General features: G+C 37.9%; 1 protein-coding gene across 1 annotated transcript in view; it reads right to left on the bottom strand.

Moving 5' to 3' along the window:
- Positions 1 to 21,833, bottom strand: part of COL28A1 (collagen type XXVIII alpha 1 chain) — a 914,882-nt gene that overhangs the window by 116,720 nt on the left and 776,329 nt on the right. The window contains exons 30-31 of the mRNA XM_044075485.1: positions 16,744 to 16,779; positions 789 to 825 (exon numbers count right to left, since the gene is read on the bottom strand). Coding sequence (XP_043931420.1) covers positions 789 to 825; positions 16,744 to 16,779 — 73 coding nt within the window. The remainder of the gene's footprint in view (positions 1 to 788; positions 826 to 16,743; positions 16,780 to 21,833) is intronic.

Below are 21,833 nucleotides of genomic sequence, written 5' to 3'. Positions count from 1 at the left end.
TTTTGGGCATTTGTCCCACTTTCATTTATGGCTTTGTCCAGATTTTGTGCTCTAAGAGGTTTAGAGGTATCTCTTTCACACACACACACACACACACACACACACACACACACACACACACACACACACACACACACACACACACACACAAAACACAAATAATTTAAAATAAGCTCCTGTTGTGAGCCTTTGTCCCCTGTTAATTTTAGGCTTATCCAGATTCCTTGAGGTAAGTGGAGAGGTACACAAACTCATACCTCTCAACTGTACAGATTTCTGCTTCATATTTTGGTCTATTTCTTATGGCAAATCATTGAGGGTTGTAGTCAGAAAACAATGGCAGTCATTTGAGTTTCAGACTTCACACAGGACAGAAAATTCATAATAATGCAAAGCCTGTTGTTTTATCTACTTTTTAAGTTTGTAAGAGAAATATTTAAAAAGTGTCTGTATTTTTGGGCCTATGTCTCCCGTTATTTATAGCTTTGTCCAGTTATCTTGCTGTAAGAGGTTGAGAGGTAGGCATGCAGTTTTTTTAATCTTAATATACTTTATAAACTATTAAGCATCTGGGCTGTTCTTGAGCTGATGACATTATGAAGGGAATTAAGTTACAACATCACAACTTAAAACTATACTTTTAATAGTCCAACTTAAACTTGCCCTAATTCCCTATGTAGTTGTTTTGTAATACAGCTCAAAAATAATATCAATTTAAATCAGATGCACTGTCGAAACACTTAATCATACTAAAACAAAATATGCAGGTATGAAACAATAGAACTTACCACATATTTCTTTAATCAGTTTGATAACATCTTCTCTCTAAAAAGAAAACATATATATAAAACTCTTAATAAGTATGTTATTGACATGTCACCACAGTTTTTACTCTCATAGATATTATAGCCTATGAAGATCAATGTTTTTTCTCCCCTTTTTCCCAATAAAATTTTATTGAAATACCCCTGGAGAGACAGGAATGCATGTTCTAGCTGTGTGGGGTAAAAAATTAATTTTATTTTATCTTGTTTTATACTGCATAATGACCTGATACCAGTTCCACCTGTAATTCAGTAGGTAAAACAGAGTACTCAGTTACCAAGTGGTAATATCCCAGGTCAGTTTATAAACAGCCATTACTGACGGCTTGTCCTTCAGAAGACACATTCCTTTTTCTCAGTGGCATTATTGGTGGCATAACTAAGGAGATCCCTTTTCCTCCCCATTTATTTTCCACCACCTGACATTGCTGTTATTACTGTGCAGAAATGTTTTTACTTGTTATGCCATATTTACCAGTGAAATATCCATAATTACCATTTCACTGTTAAATTCGAATTTTCTTCATGCAGGTTTGGGGCTGAATTTCTTGAATGTGCAAATCAGACTTTGGCTTGCCTGCAGGTGGCTTTTATCTTACAGTGTCAGGCTGTCTCAAGCCCTGCTTTAAATCTACAATTCTCAAACTGCAAGTTCAGCTAAGAACTCTTCACTTCTGTTCTGACTGATGTTCCCACATTCAGTGTCAGCTCACTGACTGTCAGCATTAACACTACAGAGACTGCAGTTATTCCAGGTTTGGAAGAATAAGCACCTTCCTCAGGATTATAGAAAACACCATTCCTTTTATAGGTTCATAGGTTCATAGGTAGGTACTAGGCTTTATTACAATACTAAAGTGAATGTCGACCTATACGTCTATACAGACTTTGACTCGGCAGCCGATCGTCGATTGAGGGACAGGATTTATGAGCATATTTATGCTATTAAAAAGAAAAAAACAGACAATGCCCTGGCTAGACATTGTGAGCTTAACATTGACCATAGTTTCAAGTTTAAAGAGTCAAAGTCTGTATAGACGTATAGAGTACATCTATGACAGTAGGATCGACCTTACAATAACACAACCTGCATAATATAGTACTACAAAACAAACATATGATTTAACTAAACGTGCATAGTACAATAAAATCAGACTACAGTACTAGATGATAAATAATGCACTCAGTGAAACAGTATGTGTTTCAAGGTCGACATTCACTTTAGTATTGTAATAAAGACAATACTAATTGTAGGGAACGCTCAAATGAGCGGTAAGGAAATATACCTTTAAACTTGTAGTGTTACAATAGAACAGACCCGATAGGTCCAGACTACATGACGATGGTATTTAAGTTACAATTTGAATGCATACTGGTTGTCTGAAGAAGTCAGGATACAATCCGGACGAAAAGCGCTTAACATAATATATAAGAACAATTAATTTACCTGTCTTCATGTTTTAAAGTACTTTTCAGTACTATTTATGTGTGGAACTTGATAATAAAGGATTGTTTTACTGTTGTTGCAGCATGGTGACTGGTGCTTACATTTTAATTTACTTCGTTTGCATTTGGCTCTTTGGTCCATGTTTGATGCTCATCTATGAATTGTGGTACACAGTAGTTTGCACTTGCCTCAGGTTATGAGAACATTTAGAATATCAAATAAATGGTGGTGTTTCTTCCAGCTGTATGGAAACTATCAATTTGTCCTCCTTATGTATCAAAACAGTTATGTCTTATGATCAATGGGAAATAAGCCATAACAGCATCTAACTTACTATTTATTATCAAGTTTTCTGAAATGTATCTAATCAAGCATTTGAGATGAAGTAGTCAGTGCACTGCAAGTGATATAATACACTCTAATGTTTGTTGATCTCATAACTAGTTGCTTATGTTAGTTATGCTGGCTCAAGGGAAGAATTCCTTGCATCCCGGAAGCTTGCTCTGAGAAATGTGTGTGTGTGTGTGTGTGTGTGTGTGTGTGTGTGTGTGTGTGTGTGTGTGTGTGTGTGTGTGTGTGTGTGTGTGTGTGTGTGTGTGTGTGTGTGTACCTTTTCACTGGGTAGGTATACTAACTTGCATGTATGTACTGCCTATCTCCCACCCCCTTCCTCAGTGTCTCTACTTCAGCAATTACTACAACAAATATTACCTACAGTTATACCTCAAAACACAATTATCCTTGGAGACTGCAGTATCGCTTATACTACCTCATCCTCCCACCCATTAAACAAAATGCTCCTTCACCCCAATATGAAACAGATAGACCAACTAGACCAAATTATTTTATAGGAAACAACATGTTAGTTGACTTTATTATTACCAGTATTACAAACAGATGCAAAAAAAATAAATATTCTGAATGACTTTGGAGATCACTCTCAAGTTCTCTCTTCCTGGGCCTTCAAAGTTGTAAAAAAAAAAAAATCAAAATCAAAACTAAAACACCTTGCATCATTAACTACAAGACAATTTCGAAGCAAAACAGCATCTACTAAACACTCACTTGAGAAGCATAGACTGGATAGCTATTTGTAATCATTCTGACCCCAAGTCAGCCCAAGCTTCCTGGATGCTCTAAGTCAAACACAGGACACTATCTTTCCTCTTATTAAGAGAAGACTACGGTCACAAACTTGCCTTTGGCTAACTGGAGAACTATAACAAAAAATAAAAATCAAGGGCCCAAGCCCAGAAAGAATGGAAGCCATAACCTGCAAACAAACAAACAAACAAACAAACAAACAAACAAACAAACAAACAAACAGCAACAGAAAACGTATAACGGCCTTAGAAATAAGGCAAGGATTGCTACTAAAACACTTTCCTTATGAACAAGCAGAATGCAATGTCATACAGCCTCAAAATTTTCTGGAAGGAGCTAAAGATCCTAAAAGGAAGCAAACAGTATACACTCCACATCATTTTCTGCCCTCAACAGAGGCCATTACATTTTCTATAATGAATAAAGATAGTTCTTAGTAGAAATCATTTGGGATCTAAGCAAAACATAATGTACTATATAATTGCCTAGACAAATTATGAATTCTTCTCAGGAATCTCAAACTCCATTAATACAGTTATATATACTTGTAGTGTGTTGCCCAACCTTTTTTATTAAGCATTGTACAGAAAAAGAAATTAAAAAGGCTCTACTGAACCTAAACGATAAAACCATCAAACTATTCAAACTCTACCCTTCCTTCCTTCCTAAAACTATCAGCAATCTTTAGAGTTAAGCCACTCAAACATATTTTGAATCTGTCCTTAACCTCTACAATATTCTGTATTGCCTTTAAACATAGCAATATCACCCCTCAAAAAAAAAACTAGTTACTGCAAAGGCTACAGACCAATACCAAACCTTTTCCCCTTAACAAAAACCTTTGAAAAGATAATCTACAACTTTTAGTCCACATAATAAGGATGGACTCTTTGTGACAACTAATATGACTTCAGAAATTCTTCCTCACCCATGACTATCCTATATTCTGCTACAGACAGCATCTGCAACAATATGAACAATTCAACTTTAACTGATGGCCTTTTCATAGACCCAACAAAACAGTAAAATACAAACTACTACTGTACAAACTTAGCAGATTCAATTTTAATCCCTTGTCTATAAATTAGTTTAGATGTTACTTCCAAGACAGAACTCTCTTTACTCAAGGTAACATCAACGCAGGTGTGTTCTCTTTCTTCATTAACAATCTTCCAACAAATGTACAACTAAAAGTAACCATGTACTATGATGGTATTTTACTACTCAAATTAATTCCCTTCAGCAAAAAAAAAAAAAAAATATATATATATATATATATATATATATATATATATATATATATATATATATATATATATAAAGCAGCTTCACTAAACCATGTCTTTGGACAATAAAGTAACATGTTACAGTACTAATCCACTCTCAAAAATCAGTTTTGATGATCTTTGCCACTCATCAGAGGCAAACAAAAAAAAGCACATCTCTCACAATAACTGACACAGTAGGAAACTGTTTACCATTTGTGATTGTGAAGAAATAATCAAGTCTAACTCTAAATCCAACTCTGTCTTTCTAAACAGACATACTGACAGCATTATTAACAAAACTCTTTCCTAACTGAAACTTTGTTAAAAGATTTTACACCTACTTACTCCCACATCTCATACAGCCAGAAATGCTCTTATCTCCAAAACAACATACGGTCTTCCATTAACAGCACTGTCCTCAAGATCAATACATACAAAATTCAAACAGCTATAAACAAAATCTGTAGATTTGTTTTGCTGCCAAACACACATACTCATCACTGCCATCTCTTTTAGAATTTCATCTTGCTACCTGTCACTCAATGAGCAGACCTACCTTCCCCACACTCAAATCTACAACATATTAAAAATGGAACCCCTAATCAAAATCGCAGTAAAACAGTAGAACTGCTCATTGACAGATAGTTAAAAAGATGCTCTAACACTGATTACACCCTGTTTCAAAACCACCAATGGAAAAAGAGTTTTCTCAGTGATGGGCCCTGCAACTTGTTTCAATTCCCAGCAGACATGAGGCAAGAAGACACACTAGGAATATTCAAAAGCAAGCTAAAAGAACACATGCAATTTGAATCAAAATGTTCATGCTTTCACGAGAAAGGCTAATTTTTGTATCTCATGCCAAAATCAGTCAATACCCTATCCCTGTATTGTCAAAGTTCTGTACCTAGCTTAAGGTTTGTTGAAAATGAGGCCCTCACCGCTTATCACATAAAATGTATTTACTGTAAAATTCCATCAATATGTTTGCTTTAAGTGTGCATGTCAATAGCTGTTTTCTGTATGTACATAAATAATTTAGTGAAAGCCAATAATTTTTTTTTCCTTGCAGTATTTTGTGCATATGACCCGTGTCGTGGCTGAAAATGATCTGCTGACCAATCCGCTTACCATGGTTATCAAACTCTTAAATATACACGCACAGCTCACATGCACATATGCATATGTACATTGGATATTGGTTTGTCTTCCACAGTTTGAATTAGCTTCAAATAATCTGGCAATAACTAACCCACACCATTTCAAGGGGAATTCATGTTAAACCCTCACATATCCTAGGATATATTACCAAATTTTATTTTTACATTAATATCTGTCTATCATGTATTACCTAGTTTCTTTTTTTTTGCATTTATAAGTAAATTACTTTCTTTCAGTTTTGTTCTGATTATTCATTTATTTGAAACTGAGCCTACTATAGACTCATTAATGGAAGGCTCTTGAATCTATTGTTAGTGTTGCTCATTTTATTAAAATAAGCATTTTACTTCAGAATTTATAGATTTGTTTTCCCTCTGGGGCTTGGAACCATAATGTGAGTTATAAAATTTTTTGTCCTTTCAGAAATTGTTTTGATTTATTTATTTATTTATTTTTTGCTGCGTTTATCCTTGCTGCCTATTATTCATCATCACCTTTCCAGTCATTTAACCCCTTTGTTCCCATCAACAGGGTAAGGTTCAACCAGGAAAGGACAACATTAAGACGGCCATTGTGGTGGTTCAAGATCTTTATTGTTTTTGTGGGGCTATCCGCTGTACTTTATTTATTTTACAAAATATTTATTTACTTTACATTTGTTTACTGGGGATGTCCAACTGGGCCAGTGGCCCTTTTTCAGATGAGGCCCAGGGAGAAAGGCTCTATTATAAAAACATGTTAAAAATGTAAGTAATCGATAACAATCAAGAATACATAACTTTGGTAAATATAGGTAGTAAATGGCTTATACATAAACAATAACATTTGAGAGGGTAATATAAAGTGGAAGAAAAGAAAGCTAAGATACTAGCATGAAATAGCTTGTGCCGTCATAGAGAAATGACTGATCAGTAGATCAATATCATGGTTTTGGTGGTAAATATTTATGAGATACATGTATGGTATGTTAACAAGAATATGGCTGATTGTTGATATGCTGGTGTTACTTGTTTTAAGCAGTGATAGCTAAGGTAATACTGAGGTGAAGTACAAGAAGGAGGGAATATGATGAAGCTGTAGGAAGCTTGAGATAGGCAGATAAAAATAGGAGCAGTAATGAGCTTGAGATAGGTAGACAGAAACTGGAATTCTGTGAGAGAAGGGATAGTTTGGATGTTAGAATTTAGTAAGGGAACAGATAGTTTGGTTGTAAGAACAAGGAACTACAGAATGATCAGCCTGGATTAGTGCAGGAGCAAAGCCAGCTTTTGATTAGGTGTTCCTTAAGCAGTAGTTTAAATATGGATGCATTTCTACAGTTTAGTACTGTCTGAGGCATGGAATTCCAGGTCTTAGAAATTTGGAGGGAGAATTTGCTTTGAGTAGTAGTTTGTTGGAGGATCTTAGTGGCCTGCCGTTTGAGTAGGGCTGCACTAAGCCCTTGAGTGCTGGACAGTGGTCTGGATGGTGGAAGATGGAATGAATGAAAGTTAGTTGGTTGAGGGATATGAGATTGGGTAGTTCAATCCAATTTAGTTTATGAAGTGCTGTGCAGTGATGTGATCTGTAAGGGAGTTTAGTAGTGAATCTTGCGATTTTGTTATAGCTTGATTCCAGTTTGTTTAAATCTGATTTTCTGAGATTAGTGAATATTGGTAAGGCATATAGAAGGGTAGAGAGTACATGAGTCCTAGCTATGGAATGTTTACTGGCCTTGGTTAAGTATGGCTTGACTCTCTATAGTGAGCCTAGCTTAATGTGGACCTTTTTATTAGTTAGAGCAAGGTGTTTGTCAAATTTTAGGTTGTTGCCAATTGTGACTCCAAGGAGTTTCGTGTGCTGGACAGGTTCAGTTTTAGTTTTATTGGCTGAGTAGATGGTGAAGGGTGAGAGTTATGAGAACTTTGTTATTAGTGAGGAGCATAAGCTTTGTTTTATTTAGACTGAGTATGACTTGACAGTCTGAGAGGTATTTTTCAATGTCTTGGAAAGATTGTTGGGTTGTTTGTAGGAGTTCTGGTAGGGAGGGAGCTGAACATATGAGGGAGGAGTTGTCTGCGTATTGAAAGATGGGTGCATGCTGGGTGACTGTGCTGAGCCTGTTGGTGAATATGGTGAAGAGCAATGGACCAAGAATTGAGCCTTGGTGTACACCTAGTGGGACGAATAATAGGGTGTAGAGTTTATTTTGCCACTTAACAGCCTGTTGACGGTCAATTAAATAGCTGAGAAACTAGAAGAGGGCTGGCTGAGCTAGGTTTAAGGAAGCAAGCTCATTTAGTAGCTTTTAGTGGGATACTGTATCAAAGGCCTTAGACAAGATGAGCTGGTTGTCATTTCTAAGCTGGTTGATTACGTTTGTAAAACTAACAAGGGCAGTAGTTGTACTATATTTAGGCCCAAAGTCATGTTGGGATGCAGATAGGAGATTATTGCTTAGTAGATAGTCGAGGAATTGTTCATGTATGCATTTTTCAAGAATCTTGGCTATGGGAGGGAGGAGGGCAATTGGCCTGTAGTTTGAGAACTCAGTAGAGGAGCTGTCTTTGTGAAGAGGGATGATATAAGATACTTTCCAGAGTTTGGGGATGTACTGCTCAGCAATGGAATAGTTTATTAGGATAGATACAGGGTAGGAGATGGCATCTGCTGATGGCTTTAGAAATTCATTGGCTAGTTGGTCAACTGCGAGGGAGGAGGGCTTAAGTTTAGAAAGATGTTTTTTCATGGAATTAGTCTGAATTGATTTGATTGAAAAGGAACTGAGGGTTCTGCCTAATTCACTAGGAATCGAAGCGGGGGGGGTCTTGCTGTTGTTTTTTTACTAGGGAGAGTATAGAGTTGATAAAGTGTGAATTAAATTATGAGGTAATGCTATCTGTGGAATTTGTTGTGGCCGAAGCTGCGGTTGTTACCTGTCCAGGCTTTAGTAGTTGCTTGATGGCTCACCAAAATTCCTGGGGATTGCTTTGGTGTTTTTGTTGCATTGTTGTATAGTATAGCTTTTTGCTGTGCCTGATTTGCTTTTTGGCATGGTTGCATAATTGATGATGGCTAAGAAGGGAGTCTTGATTTTTGGTCTTGTGGTATAAGGACTAGGCTCTGTCTCTCTGTTTGATGAGCTGCATGGTGTCATTGCTAAGCCATGGTATGTGCTTGGAGTTAGAATGGGCCTTTCTAAGGGGAGCTAGGTTGCTTAGAATATTGAGGAATTTGTCATTGTAATAGGTGCAGATATTTTAAGGGGACCAGTCACATTGCCTCAGGAGAGATTTGGAGACTTCAGGGGAGAAATGTCGTTTGTCGCGGACAAGTTTGTAAATTATATTTTTACTAGGGCAAATGCGGTGCCTAAGAAGGTAAGTGGGTAGGTGATCCCTTAGACTGTCAGGGAGACAGACCAGTGACAGAGAGTTTGTTTTCAGTCTCGGACTGATTCTTTTTTGCTATGTTTGTCAAATCTGGTAGGAGATTGTATAATCTGACAGAAACCATGGAGGTTAATAAAATATGAGGGATTTTCCAAGGAGCAGGTGTACCAGTCCATGTTGAAATCCCCCATTATTATTGTTTATTGACTAAAAGCTGAGGCACACCAACAAAGAAGGTCTTCAGTAATGTCTGAGTTGTTACCTGGGGTATATAAATAGCTATTATAATGATGTGTTTGTTGGAGTTTAGTTGAAGGCGGGTAATTAGAATTTCAGAATTCAAGTGGTCTGGGGGTTTGATATGAAGTCTTTCTAGTCTGATAGTATTTTTATATCTTACAGCTATGCAGCCACCTTGTTTATGAGTTATGTTGTGTCTATGGATGTTATAACCATGGCTTAGAATTTCACCATCTGGTATGTGGGGTTTTAGCCACATTTCTGTTAGGACTGCTAAATCAGGAGAGTATTAGGTCATAGGTGCATGAAATTCATGAGTTTTACTTAGGATGCTTCTTAGGCTCAAGTTTAATATTAAGAGAGCCAAGCTACTTTGTGGGAGATTAGTGATGTTTGGGGAATAAGGGTTGTTTGGAGTGACAGGGGTTTGATTAAGGGGTTGAGGTACTGGATATGGGTGTATGTCACCACTTAGTTTGATCAGGATAGAACTGAACAGAAATAGGTGTGTAAGTTTGGTAACCAGTTTACCATATTTGCGCAGAGTAAATGTGGGGTTAAGTGAGAGTATGTATATTTAAATGTGAAGAGTTCTGTACTGGAGCTGTTGTAAAGGTATGGAGATATGATGATGTCGTTTAAAGAAGTAAGGGGTGTAGTGTTGAGTGGGTTAGTGGGGGAGTAGATAGTTATGACCTGTTGCATTTAATAATAAGTAGAAAGGTAAGAGGTAATTAGCAGAATAAATAGTACCCACTGTCAAGTCAATTTATAGGTCAATATATAATTGAGTGCAATCACTCTATACCCAGAACAAAGCAATTAAGAAAGAGATGCAAGTAAAACAGGTTTACTTTAATTTCCAGAGACTAAATACCTGATATATGCTTATTACTTATTTGGCAAAGTGCTGGGGAAGACATCTCCCCTCACTTCTTCAAGGGATATTCCTTTTAAATACTCCTACCTCTTACTTCAAAGCAAAAGCAGCTGTTTTTCTGATTTCTACTCGGTAAATTGCATATGCCCAGTATACCGTTGATTGAGCATAAACCCTCTGCAAATCCAGGGAGTTGAGCAGGCCACACTTCTTCACTCCACTCCTCTTCCTGGGGCCCCAGTCCTGAGGTCTTTAGTTGGGCATCTGCCCCTTTGTACACAGCTCCAAGCCACCTTAATGTTAATTTATTTAATTAATTTTGCTAACAGGGTAACTTTCAATGAGCCAAAGGCTTTTTTTCCCTACAAGGGCCTCTTATGCCGAAATAGAAACTTAAGAACAAACAAGAGTAATCGATCAAAATAAGCCATATATCTCAGGAAGAAATCCTTGGATATGTTGGTAAAATATACAAACTAAACCAAAAGTGCATCAAAGACCTGCATGCAGTGGTGCTACCAACTATGCTACTGTGATTTGTTTTCTGAAACAACAGCATATGCATCTGTAGAATGAATACTTACTAAGTATGCAATGTGTGCAATGTACAGTGTATACAATGTTACATTAGTTTGAAATAAGATATTTAAAAATATATGTAGATAAACATTAGATAAACAAATAATATGAAAAATAAAACAATGAATGCTATGGACTATTTTTTTCATTTACTCAGGATTTGTAGCACCTTAACAAATGCTGCAGTTAAATATGTGTCTAAACAGTTCTAAAAATTATCTGCAGTCTTTCTACCTGCTTAATGAATTTAATGGTGTTTTGTTGTAAGAGATTGTATGTTATGAACCTAGATGTTTAAATCGTTTATGTGCTATATGTCTTTCCACTACTCTCCCAGATGTTCGTAGCAACTGTGTGTATCCAATTTCAGTCAGAGAGGTTTCAATTCTATGGCTGAAATTCAGAAAAGCTTACCACGATGTGGAAGCCTAAGCTCAGCAGTTTCCATCTCAGTAAATATTTCTGATTCTTAAACCACCCTAATGCTAAGTCTTTCCACTCATGGGGTCTGCAGCATGGAGGGTGGTCTCACAGACAGAAATATATGATAATGTGTTAGTCCAGAGAGCGGGTAATGCTAATTAGCTATGTACTGTCCCTCAGAAGTGTCAGTGGCTCCCAATTTGCTTGTGTAAAGCTTCACTGTTGGATAAAAGAGTGATTACTATAAAAATAAGTTAGTCATCCATTCACTCTTATGTTGGTAGTAACGGTAGAGCTCTTTTCCTCGATTATGTGAGGATGGTATGTGTGTTAATGTGTATGTGCACATGTGTGTTTGCATGTCTGTAGTGGCATGAATTACATGGCATGATTGTGTGTGCGTGTGTGCGTGTATGTGTGTGTATTAACATGTCGATGTGTGTGCGTGTGTGTGTGTGTGTGTGTGTGTGTGTGTGTGTGTGTGTGTGTGTTGGGGTATGCATGTTGGTGCATGGGCAAGTGTTTGTATAACTATGAACAAGGGCCTGTTTGTTGATGAGTGTACGTGTATGTGTCTGTATGTACAGGGGATGCCTTTGCCACTGTGATGCATGGGCTACAAGGGCGAACACTATCATGGCTAGTGCTAGTGTATAATTCAGAGACATGTTAATGAGCTAATACTGTAGTGTTTCTCACTGTCACTATAACTATCTCTAAATTGTATTTTCTCACCATTGCTTAACTTGACCAACTGGAACTGGGCAATTACTATGAGCATTTTGTTTTTTTTCTGAATCCAAGCCTCTGTCTCATATGAAGATATGGGTAAGGGTAAACTCTGCAGCCTATACCCTATGACATCCTGGAGACAACTGTTCAAATGATTTACTCTCTTAGGTCTTCACAAACCTGCACACCATTTATCAACTCTTTCTTTGTTAGCTCTGGTAAAATCTATGCCTCATAGCTATAGGGTCAGGGGATCAATCCTGCACTTCAATTAATGCTTAGAATTTGCATTTTATTTTGATATCTACATAGATTTTCTCCAGATATTCAGTTTTTCTCTCACTATACACCGAATTGTCGATTTTATATATATATATATATATATATATATATATATATGGTTCCCATTCAGAAGCCTGAAACATCATAAGCCTGAAAATCAAAATCCTGAAACCAAAAGCCTGAAAATTCAGAATCCTGAAAACTCAAAATCCTGAAAGACCAAAATCCTGAAAGACCAAAATCCTGAAACTCAAAATCCTGAAAACACAAAATAGACATACTGATGTCATTGTGGCTTTGCTATTGTTAGCCCTGTGGTGTTAGGTCATGCGTTGGGGTCAGGTAAGTGTGCGGTTGGTTTTATTTTAGGGTTAGGGGCGGTTTAAGTGAGTTAGGGTTAGGGCGCAGGTTAGGCATGTATGCAATAGTGACAAATATTGGGGTTAGGGGCGGTTTAAGTGAGTTAGGGTTAGGGCGCGGGTCAGGTGAGTGTGCAATAGTGACGGACCTTAGGGTTAGGGTTAGGGTCAGGGTCAGTTGGTAGATATTAGTGTCTTTATAGTGACATATTAGCATTATTTGTGTTTTCAGGATTTTGAGTTTCAGGATTTTGGTCTTTCAGGATTTTGGGCTTTCAGGATTTTGAGTTTTCAGGATTCTGAATTTTCAGGCTTTTGGTTTCAGGATTTTGATTTTCAGGCTTATGATGTTTCAGGCTTCTGAATGGGAACCATATATATATATATATATATATATATATATATACATACATATATATATATATATATATATATATATATATATATATATATATATGTATATTTATATATATACATATACATATATATATATATATAGTATTCCTGTTGTGGCTTGAATTGTGGCTGAAAAAGGAAAAAGAGTCCAGCAAGGACCACTTTCCCTATGCAGTTAATATATAAATAAATAAATAACTAAATAAACAGAGCAATAGAGGAATGATGAGGCTTTGACTCTGACATGCTGGTGAGGGCAGACCATTCTCTGTCTCCCTGGTGGAGAGTGAGGTTAGATTTGTGGCAAGAATTAGGAGGCATCACTGCCTTAGGAGTTGAGAACACTCCAAGATCATGCATAATACAGTGACCTATAAGAGCAACCAGCACTTTGTGGGTAGGGCCTCCACTTACCTACTTATTAGCATCAGGGCTGACCACAATGTAACAACCACTCCCTAGCAGCTCTTCTCCCCAGTCACTCTGGTATGATAAAGCTCTTACACTTCTACCTGTAGAGTTAGGATCCTGCCCAATTAGGGAAAGAGCTGGGACATGCCTCAACTTGGTGACGGGCCATGGGACAGAGCTATGGACTGTGGGAGGGAACTGAAGGCAGTGATGGTTCCCCTGAAAAAGCCGAGCGGGCAGTAGACAGCATGAGAGGAGAACTTACAGTATGTGGTTTATGCAGTGGCAAAATAGTGTAGTCATAAAATAAAATAGAAATGATTTGCTGCCTTTGTGTTACCACAGCTGTCTCCCACAGCACCATTCATTTTCTGGTTTCCATACTGCTGCTTGAAGCAGTAGGCAATAATAGCACTATACAGGAATAAGAATCAGTGCTGAAATCAGGTTATGGGAGACCATTGTTCTTGGTTTGCATATTCAAACCCTACTTCTTCCTTCTGAAAAGTTCCTCAGCAGTTCTATACCCACTAATAAGATGACACTGAAAACAGTAAGGCAAGGCATACCTTAAATGCATTGATACAAATAGTGTTCTTTTACCACCCCAGGTATACAGAGAGTGAAACAAAGACACAAGTAGCATGCTTTTACCACCCTAGGTATGCAGCGACTGAAACAAAGATACAGACAGCGTGATTTTACCACCCCAGGTATGCAGAGAGTGAAACACAGATACAAACAGCATGCTTTTACCACCCCAGGTATACAGAGAGTGAAACAAAGACACAAATAGCATGCTTTTACCACCCTAGGTATGCAGAGACTGACACAAAGATACAAACAACGTGATTTTTACCCAGATATGCAGAGAGTGAAACACAGATACAAATAGCATGCTTTTACCACCCCAGGTATGCAGAGAGTGAAACACAGATACAAATAGTGCACTTTTACCATTCTACTCATCTCACTGTCACTGCAAGGTTTCAATAGTTTGGTTTTAGTATATTGCATAAGTCACAAGACTTATGAGCAAGTGATGTAAACTGAATTCTTTGTTACTAGTAGTCACTGCAAGTAATGTTGATTTATTTTACTTTAAATCCAGCTAATCTTTGGAGGAAGAATCCTAAGCTCTGTCTCTATATTATTTTGAAAAAAGTAGCTGTGTCTTTATTTTTTGTACTTCACATGTGAATTATCTTTGCTGTAAAACTCCGGGACAAGCCATGAAGTTGTTTGTTCAGCTGACAGGAAAGATAGCACTGCAGAGTTAATTTACTAAGCTATTTAATACAATTATTGTGACATTTTGCTCAGTTTGCCTAAAACTAATGTGTAATAAATACATTACATTAAATTTGCTTGATGGCATAAAAGTCAACATGCTTACCTAGTCTGCCCTTGGGTGCATTTAACAGCTTATACACCTTCCATCTCTACCTTCCCCTTCATCTTTTTCTTCACCTGTATCATACTGTCTTGAATGCCTCAAAGGGTTTCTTATGCAACATCCAAAATGGTAGCGCATTTATTCCATGGACTCACAACTCTTTGTGTGAAGAAGTACTTTCACAGAATCAGGGAGTAGCTGGTTTCTACAATCTGCTGGCTGTGATCCTTTCTTACTTCCCAAGTGACCCCCTTCATATCTCCCTGAAATTATCTTATTAACCCATATCATCCACCTCATCTCTTTTCATCTATAGTTAGAAGAACTGAAGCTCCATGAGTTGATGGTCATGTCATTCTCCCTCCATCCCATGCATTCTTCACGTGGCTTTCTTCTGCTGTCTTTCATTCAATCTGATGTCTCTGACTCCTATTATGACTTTCAGCCTTGCAAAAAATTCCAAGGATGTGACCACAGCATTAAATAGCAAAGGAAACATCATTTCGTCCCTTGTGGAGTCATTACCCCAGAATCAGGCACATTAGCAGTCTGTTAGCTGTCCTCTGACTTAGTTCCACGGTCCCAGTGTTAAGTCCAGGTGTTCTTAACATGCACCCTATCAACTTCTTTGCTCAAGAATTCTGGATAGGCCTAAAATCAGGGACATTTCTTTTAAATATTACTGTAATTTAACTAAAAATGTTAACAGAATAACAAAATTTTAATCAACATACATTTTCCGAACCATAAGAAATATGGAACTCTAATGTTTGACTTTATTGACTGACTCTAATCCTTAGTTATTTACCAGAAAATCAAACATTTTTTGCAGGACAGGACAAATATATGAGAAAAAATTAGAGACATTCTGCAAAATTAGGGACAGTTGAGAAGTATGTCAGTACCTCAGATCTTTTTTGGCTCTGGTGCTATAAGTTCCGTTCCACCTAGGTGATACTTCATATTAGGATTATTGCAGCACTAAATCTTGGCTGTCTCCTTTCTGTGCACTTGGTCAGCCTTTCTAAAACATCTTAAGTAAGTATTGTTTTTGCCAGAAGGAGATGAATGGAACAGTTGTTTTGGATTTCCTAAGTTCTGCCTTTATCATTTTCTGTAAATACAGCTGTACCACTGTTCTGATGGCAAGTCAAACTGCACCTCTTCTGGGATGCTCTGCTGAAGGAAATGCACTTTTGCCATAACATCTCAAACTGTGTAGCTTTTTTCTCTTGTAGCAGGTTTTAAATGTTATCTCTAGATTGTGAAATGCAAAAAATGCATAAAGAAGCTGCAGCATGTCTGCGAATTTCAAATGCTTGACCATCTGATATGCAACGTATTACTGTCCTTTGGGAGAAGAAAAGATTGCTTAAAGGTAAAGAGAAAGTGTGCATTGCCTGGAAGTCTTTGTGGTAAAGGTCTCTATCTCTCTATCCACATATCATCCCGTGTAGTCCTGTATAAAGAATGTAGGTGCTATTTCATCCTTTCATAGTAAAGTAGCAACATGAAAGTGTTGATAATTCAGATACTGTTATTCTTGAGAAATGGTGTCACTGGAAGGTCTTTTCTGGCCACATGGAGTTTCAGTTAAAAACACTGTGGGTTACACAGTAAAAATAGAGAATTTTAACAATTGCCTCACTGTTTGTTCCTCTGTCAGTAATGCAGACTCATGCCTCACAAGCACAGTAGCATTAAAACTAAAATATTATATCCAAGAGTGTCTTTCCTGTTCATGCAGTACATATAGTGAAGTTACTTAGTATGGGAGACCCTAGCCTGACTGTTTTAGCCAATGCATACCCATGTAAAATTTCAACAATGAACAACACAGTTAAACTACATAAGATTCTGTGTTACATACCGTTAGACCAGGTTCTCCCTTTGCTCCAGGTTTTCCCTAGAATGATAAATGAAACTTTACAGTTAATGCTGGCCCTGTGGAAATTAATATAATAATTAACCAGTCTGTTGTATAAAATGAAAAGGAAGTATGATTGCAAGCAATCAAATCAGTCAGTCAGTAAATAAACAAAAATGACAACAAGTATACATATTTGCTGTTTACATTTAATTTTCTAAAATGAATTAATATTTTCTTTTGTTTCCTTTTGTTTTCTTTGCTTCACTTTTAACTTGCTGCCTTGCCAAATATCTATAGTTGTTGATATGTAATCCTGGAGGTGCAGCCATCCTTTGGGAAAGTATCATGGATTTTTTTTTTATGTTCTAACCCCACACCACCTCCATGTGCCACCTTACAGTCAATGGTTGACCATGCAGTAGGCCAATTCAAGGGCAGTCCCTACCTTTGTAAGTGACAAGTCTCAGCAGCCCTCCCCTTGTAAGTAGACACACTGGTTTGTTCCTGATCAGCACCAAGACCCTGAACCTGTAGTGTGCTCTTTCACTCAAGTCTCTATCTCTTCTCTGGAAGAGCAAGCAGGCAGAGCACTGTTATTCTACTAGCTCTGTGAAGATCTCTGGGGTTTTAAGGGTGTTTTGTTACTCTACAGCAAACTTATGACTTATGAATATGTTACACTCTTGTGCTGTACACCTTTTAGATGGTATGCTTGCCCACATTTCTTGTTATCTAGTGTTACTATTTTTTCAATAACAGGACATACAGGGCTGAAGTTCTGATTATGTCCTGTGTAACATAGGTTTGATTAGCGAATTGGAGAGGCAGGGAAGATGGGCAAGCCTGTCCTGGGAAGGGGGGGGGGACATGGTGATAAAAGTAGATTCACCTGATAACCTTGGTGGAAGCTGGGACTTGGAGTGAATGTCAGGCTGGACATGTGAGATGACCAAGGAGCTAGGGTTGTCTGAGGGCTCATAGGTCATATCTCACTGCCCACCCAACATCATAGTATAATGTCACCGGGTCTGAGGCATAAGTCATTGGAAAAATTCCCTAGTGAACAGGCTAGCAAATTTGACGCTTATGGCTGCTAGCTCTCTTACACATTCCACTTCCTATCCCTAACCTGCTAATGGCAAAGGCAGTTCCAATCCTGGGGAATAGAACCAGGGGCATTAAGATAGGAGCACAGGAGCAGTCCTAAGTGGTTTATGTTCAACTGGAGGCTAAGACCTGAAAAAAAAAAACAGAACAAGCTGCTACTTTTACAGAATGATGGTTGCTAGCAATCTGGAATATGACTCTATAGCTGGTTTCCTACATCAGCTTCCATGACTGGCCTCCAACATTAGCTTGCAGAAGATGAAAAGTTATCTAGGGAATATCTAAGCAATCTGTATATGGCTTATTCATGGAGTCTCTCTCCCAGAGTAGCCAGGTACAAAGTAGAACTGCACACATGCAGAGGTAATCAAGAGGAAGAACTGTGCACTGCATACCTGTCCTTTTCCTGTAGTAAAGAATAATATTTTGCCAGACTTCATAGACAAGATTGTTGAAAGCAGAAAGGAGTGCATGGCTGACATTGACAGGGCTATTAGAACACTGCATAGCTTCAATAGAACAGCTTGGAAAGTAGGACAGACTAATTAATCATTTCAGTCTGTATACCCCAAGATATGCACTCTTGTTTTCTTAGTACACAAGGGCACATCTCCTTTAAATGTAGAATCACCTAATGATACACATTATGGGATATAAATCCCATAATGAAAAAATAATATTCCTGCTGGAGGTAAGAGTGATGTGTATGTGTTTCATCTTAGCATTCTGCATATTGCAAGGTGCAGGTGATGCTCAGAAATGTTGCATTAGTACACAGTCATAAGTGCCTTTTAGGTTACATTTGGTCACTACATGGGACATTAGTCTGGAGAACACAATCAAGATTAACAGGCCTGCAACAGATGGCGTCTGATGAGCTAACCCCATTACCTTTGTACCACATGACAATTTAGTACCCAACTTCTGGAGAAAGCATGGTTGTAAAGCTTCTAGGAGTTCTTATTGATGAACAGTTAAAATTTGATATTCACCTACAAACTAATATATAAAAAAAAAACACCAAAAACTTGATATGCTTTTTCTCCACAACTGTTATCTTACTCCCTCTACTAAATACGTCCTTTCTACCACCTACCTCATTCCCTCCCTCTTGTATGGAGCCTCACTTCTTACTAACCTTCAGTCCTCTGCAAAGACAAAATTGTCCTCCTGCTATAACAAAATCTCAAAGTTCGCTACCGGATATAAATCCTCCACCCACCACTGCAATAGCCTTTACAAATTAAACTGGTTACAACTACCCATCTGTCTCTCATATCCAAATAACTTATTTATTTATTTATTTCAGTTTGATTACCAGGGAAGTCCACTGGGTCAACATGTCCCATTTTCAGTGGAGGCCCGGGGAGAAAAGCTCCGAAAATGCATAAAAAATATATTACATAAAGGATTTCAACACAATCAAGATTTTAGAAAGCATTAAACAGTTTAAAGAATACAATTTCAAGGAAAACAGGACAGTATGAGAGTACAATTCATATTGAAATTGATTAAAATTTAGCTTTTACATTAAGTTATGCTTATTACATTTGCATAGTAAAGCAGTAATTCTTTGAGATTCCTAAACTGAGAGTTAAGGTTGTACAGAAATTGCCTGTAGTGAAGAGATTCGGGTCTACTTTAAGCTCTCGAAAGCAGTAAAACCCAAATCTGAATCTCGCAACATGGAAAGAGCGAACCGCGAATATGTCGAACGAACGAAACCACGAAAGGGGAAATATCGAAATCACATAGTTGGCCCATCTGCGGTATCGCTCCGTAAGGTATGTGAGCACTAGTTAAGGACCTTAGGGTTATGGAGGGGTTAAGGTAAGTGCATAGATAGGTAGTGTATGTAAGGTTTTATGTAGGTAATGTATGTGAGGTTTACTGTATGGTTTTGTTAAGTGTATGTGTGTGGAATATTTAGTTTGTTTGGGTATAGCTCCGTAGGGGAAGTGTGCGGTAATTACGGACCTTAGGGTTATGGAGGGGTTAAGGATAGTGCATAGACAGTTGTGTATGTGGGGTTAGTGTAGGGTTAGCAGTAGGATTTTGGTGCTTTAATTTAGGGTTAGAAGTAGGGATTTGGTTAGTGTATGTATGTGGTTTTTTTATTGTGTTTGGGTAGGTTGTGTGTTGCGGGTGGTGGGTTGGCCGACTATGACGGTTCGAGGTTTATATTTTCATGCTTTAGTACATTCGACGTGTCTGCGGTTCGCTCTTTACGTGTTGTGCGATTCAGATTTGGGTTTTTCGTGTTTCGAGGGTATAAAGTAGCCCCAACAGATTCAGTGATGGAGAAATAGCGGTGGTGCTTTGAGTGAAAGTATTAGAGATAGAAATTAGTGCTCAGTATTTACAATATTTACATGTTTTGTTGAGCAGGTATAGTTCTAGTAGTAGAAGGATAAGGTAGTATTTACCAGTTCTGTTGAGCAAATCTAGCTCTAGGGGTAGAAGTAGTAGAAGTAGTTAAGTAGAGGGATAAAGCTGCAGGAGATTGTAGGGAGAGATTGATATAGTTGTAGGAATATGTCTATAGGAGGAGGATAGGGCAAATGTATCAGAATGAGGAGATTCTTATACTAGAAGTGATCCAAGATTAAGTAGGGAGGGGGCAGGGGCATTTCTATTTAGTAGACAGGTGTTTGAAAAGTAGGGCCTTGAAATTTTCAGTGTTTGGGGTGGTTCTTAGTGGAGAAGGGAGGGAGTTCCATTTATGCCCAGGGCATAGGAGAGGAGCAGCTGGCAGGCAGGATGTTTAGGTCTGTGGATAGAAATTAAGTTCTGATGTTCAGATCGAAGGGCTCTGTTGGGAATATAAGGTGGAAGGATATTAAGAGTGGGGCATTTAGTAGGATAAAATATGAGTGAGTGTGCTATGGAGAGTTGTAGGTAATCTAAGTGGTTTGGTAGTTCTAGCCAGTTCAGTTTTTGTAGGGTGAGGCATTGATGAGTGGAGTTTTTGGAGTTGGAGGCAAATTTAGAGATTTTATTGTAGCAGCTTTCTAGTTTAGAGGTGGTAGAGGAGGACAGGTTGGTTAGGAAGGGTGCACCATATAGTAAAGAAGGAAGGAGAAAAGTAGAGGCCAGAGTGAGTCTAGTTGTGTTTGAGAGAAAGTGGTTATTCCTATACAACATACCTAGCTTTTGGTGTTTTTTTATGTTTTGCTGTACATGTATATCGAACTTTAGTTGTTCATCAACAATTATACCGAGAAGTTTAGCGGAAAGGACAACTTCTATAGGTGTGTTTGTTTGGCTGAGGATTTTGAAGTCGCTTTTATTGAAGGAGTGGTTCTTAGAGGGTGAGAATAGAAGAATTTTGGATTTGCTAGCACTAAGAGAGAGGTGGTTTTGGTGCATCCAGTTTTCAGTTTTGAGAAGGCAGTTTGGGTTTTAGACAGCAGTTCAGGGAGGTTTGAGGCAGAGCAGACTAGGGTAGAGTCATCCACATATTGAATGATTTTGGTGTCAGGAATAGCAGTGTGGAAGTTATTGATGAAGATGTTAAATAGCATAGGACCGAGGATGGATCCCTTTGGGACACCAGTGGGGGTGGGTAAGAAGGAAGAGATGATGTTTTTCCATTTGACAGCCTGAGATCTTTCTGATAGGTAGCTGGAGAACCAGGAAAGAGGTTTTGGTGAGATGTGAAGGTTAGAGAGATGGTAAAGAAGATGGTTGTGGGAGATAGTGTCAAAAGCCTTAGACAGATCAAGTAGAACAGTAGAAACTAGCTGCCCTGAGACTCTGGCTTTATTAACAGTATCTAAGAAAGAGATTAGGGCCATATTGGTGCTGTGGTCAGGGCGGAAGCCATGCTGGCTGGGTGTGAGGAGGTTATTTTGGTACTAGATGAAGTTATTGTGACGTAAAGAAAGTCTGCTACCTTTCTACATGTGTTTATTTGCCATTTTTGAACTGAAGAGTTTTTTTTAAAGAAAGAAGAAGTCCATCTTTGTCTGCAAATATGACTA

Source organism: Protopterus annectens, chromosome 6.part1 (genome assembly GCF_019279795.1).
Source record: "Protopterus annectens isolate FY-2018-M chromosome 6.part1, PAN1.0, whole genome shotgun sequence".
Taxonomy (NCBI): Eukaryota; Metazoa; Chordata; order Ceratodontiformes; family Protopteridae; genus Protopterus; species Protopterus annectens.
Note: the sequence above shows the minus strand (reverse complement) of the source record. Positions and strands in the feature narration are given on the sequence as shown.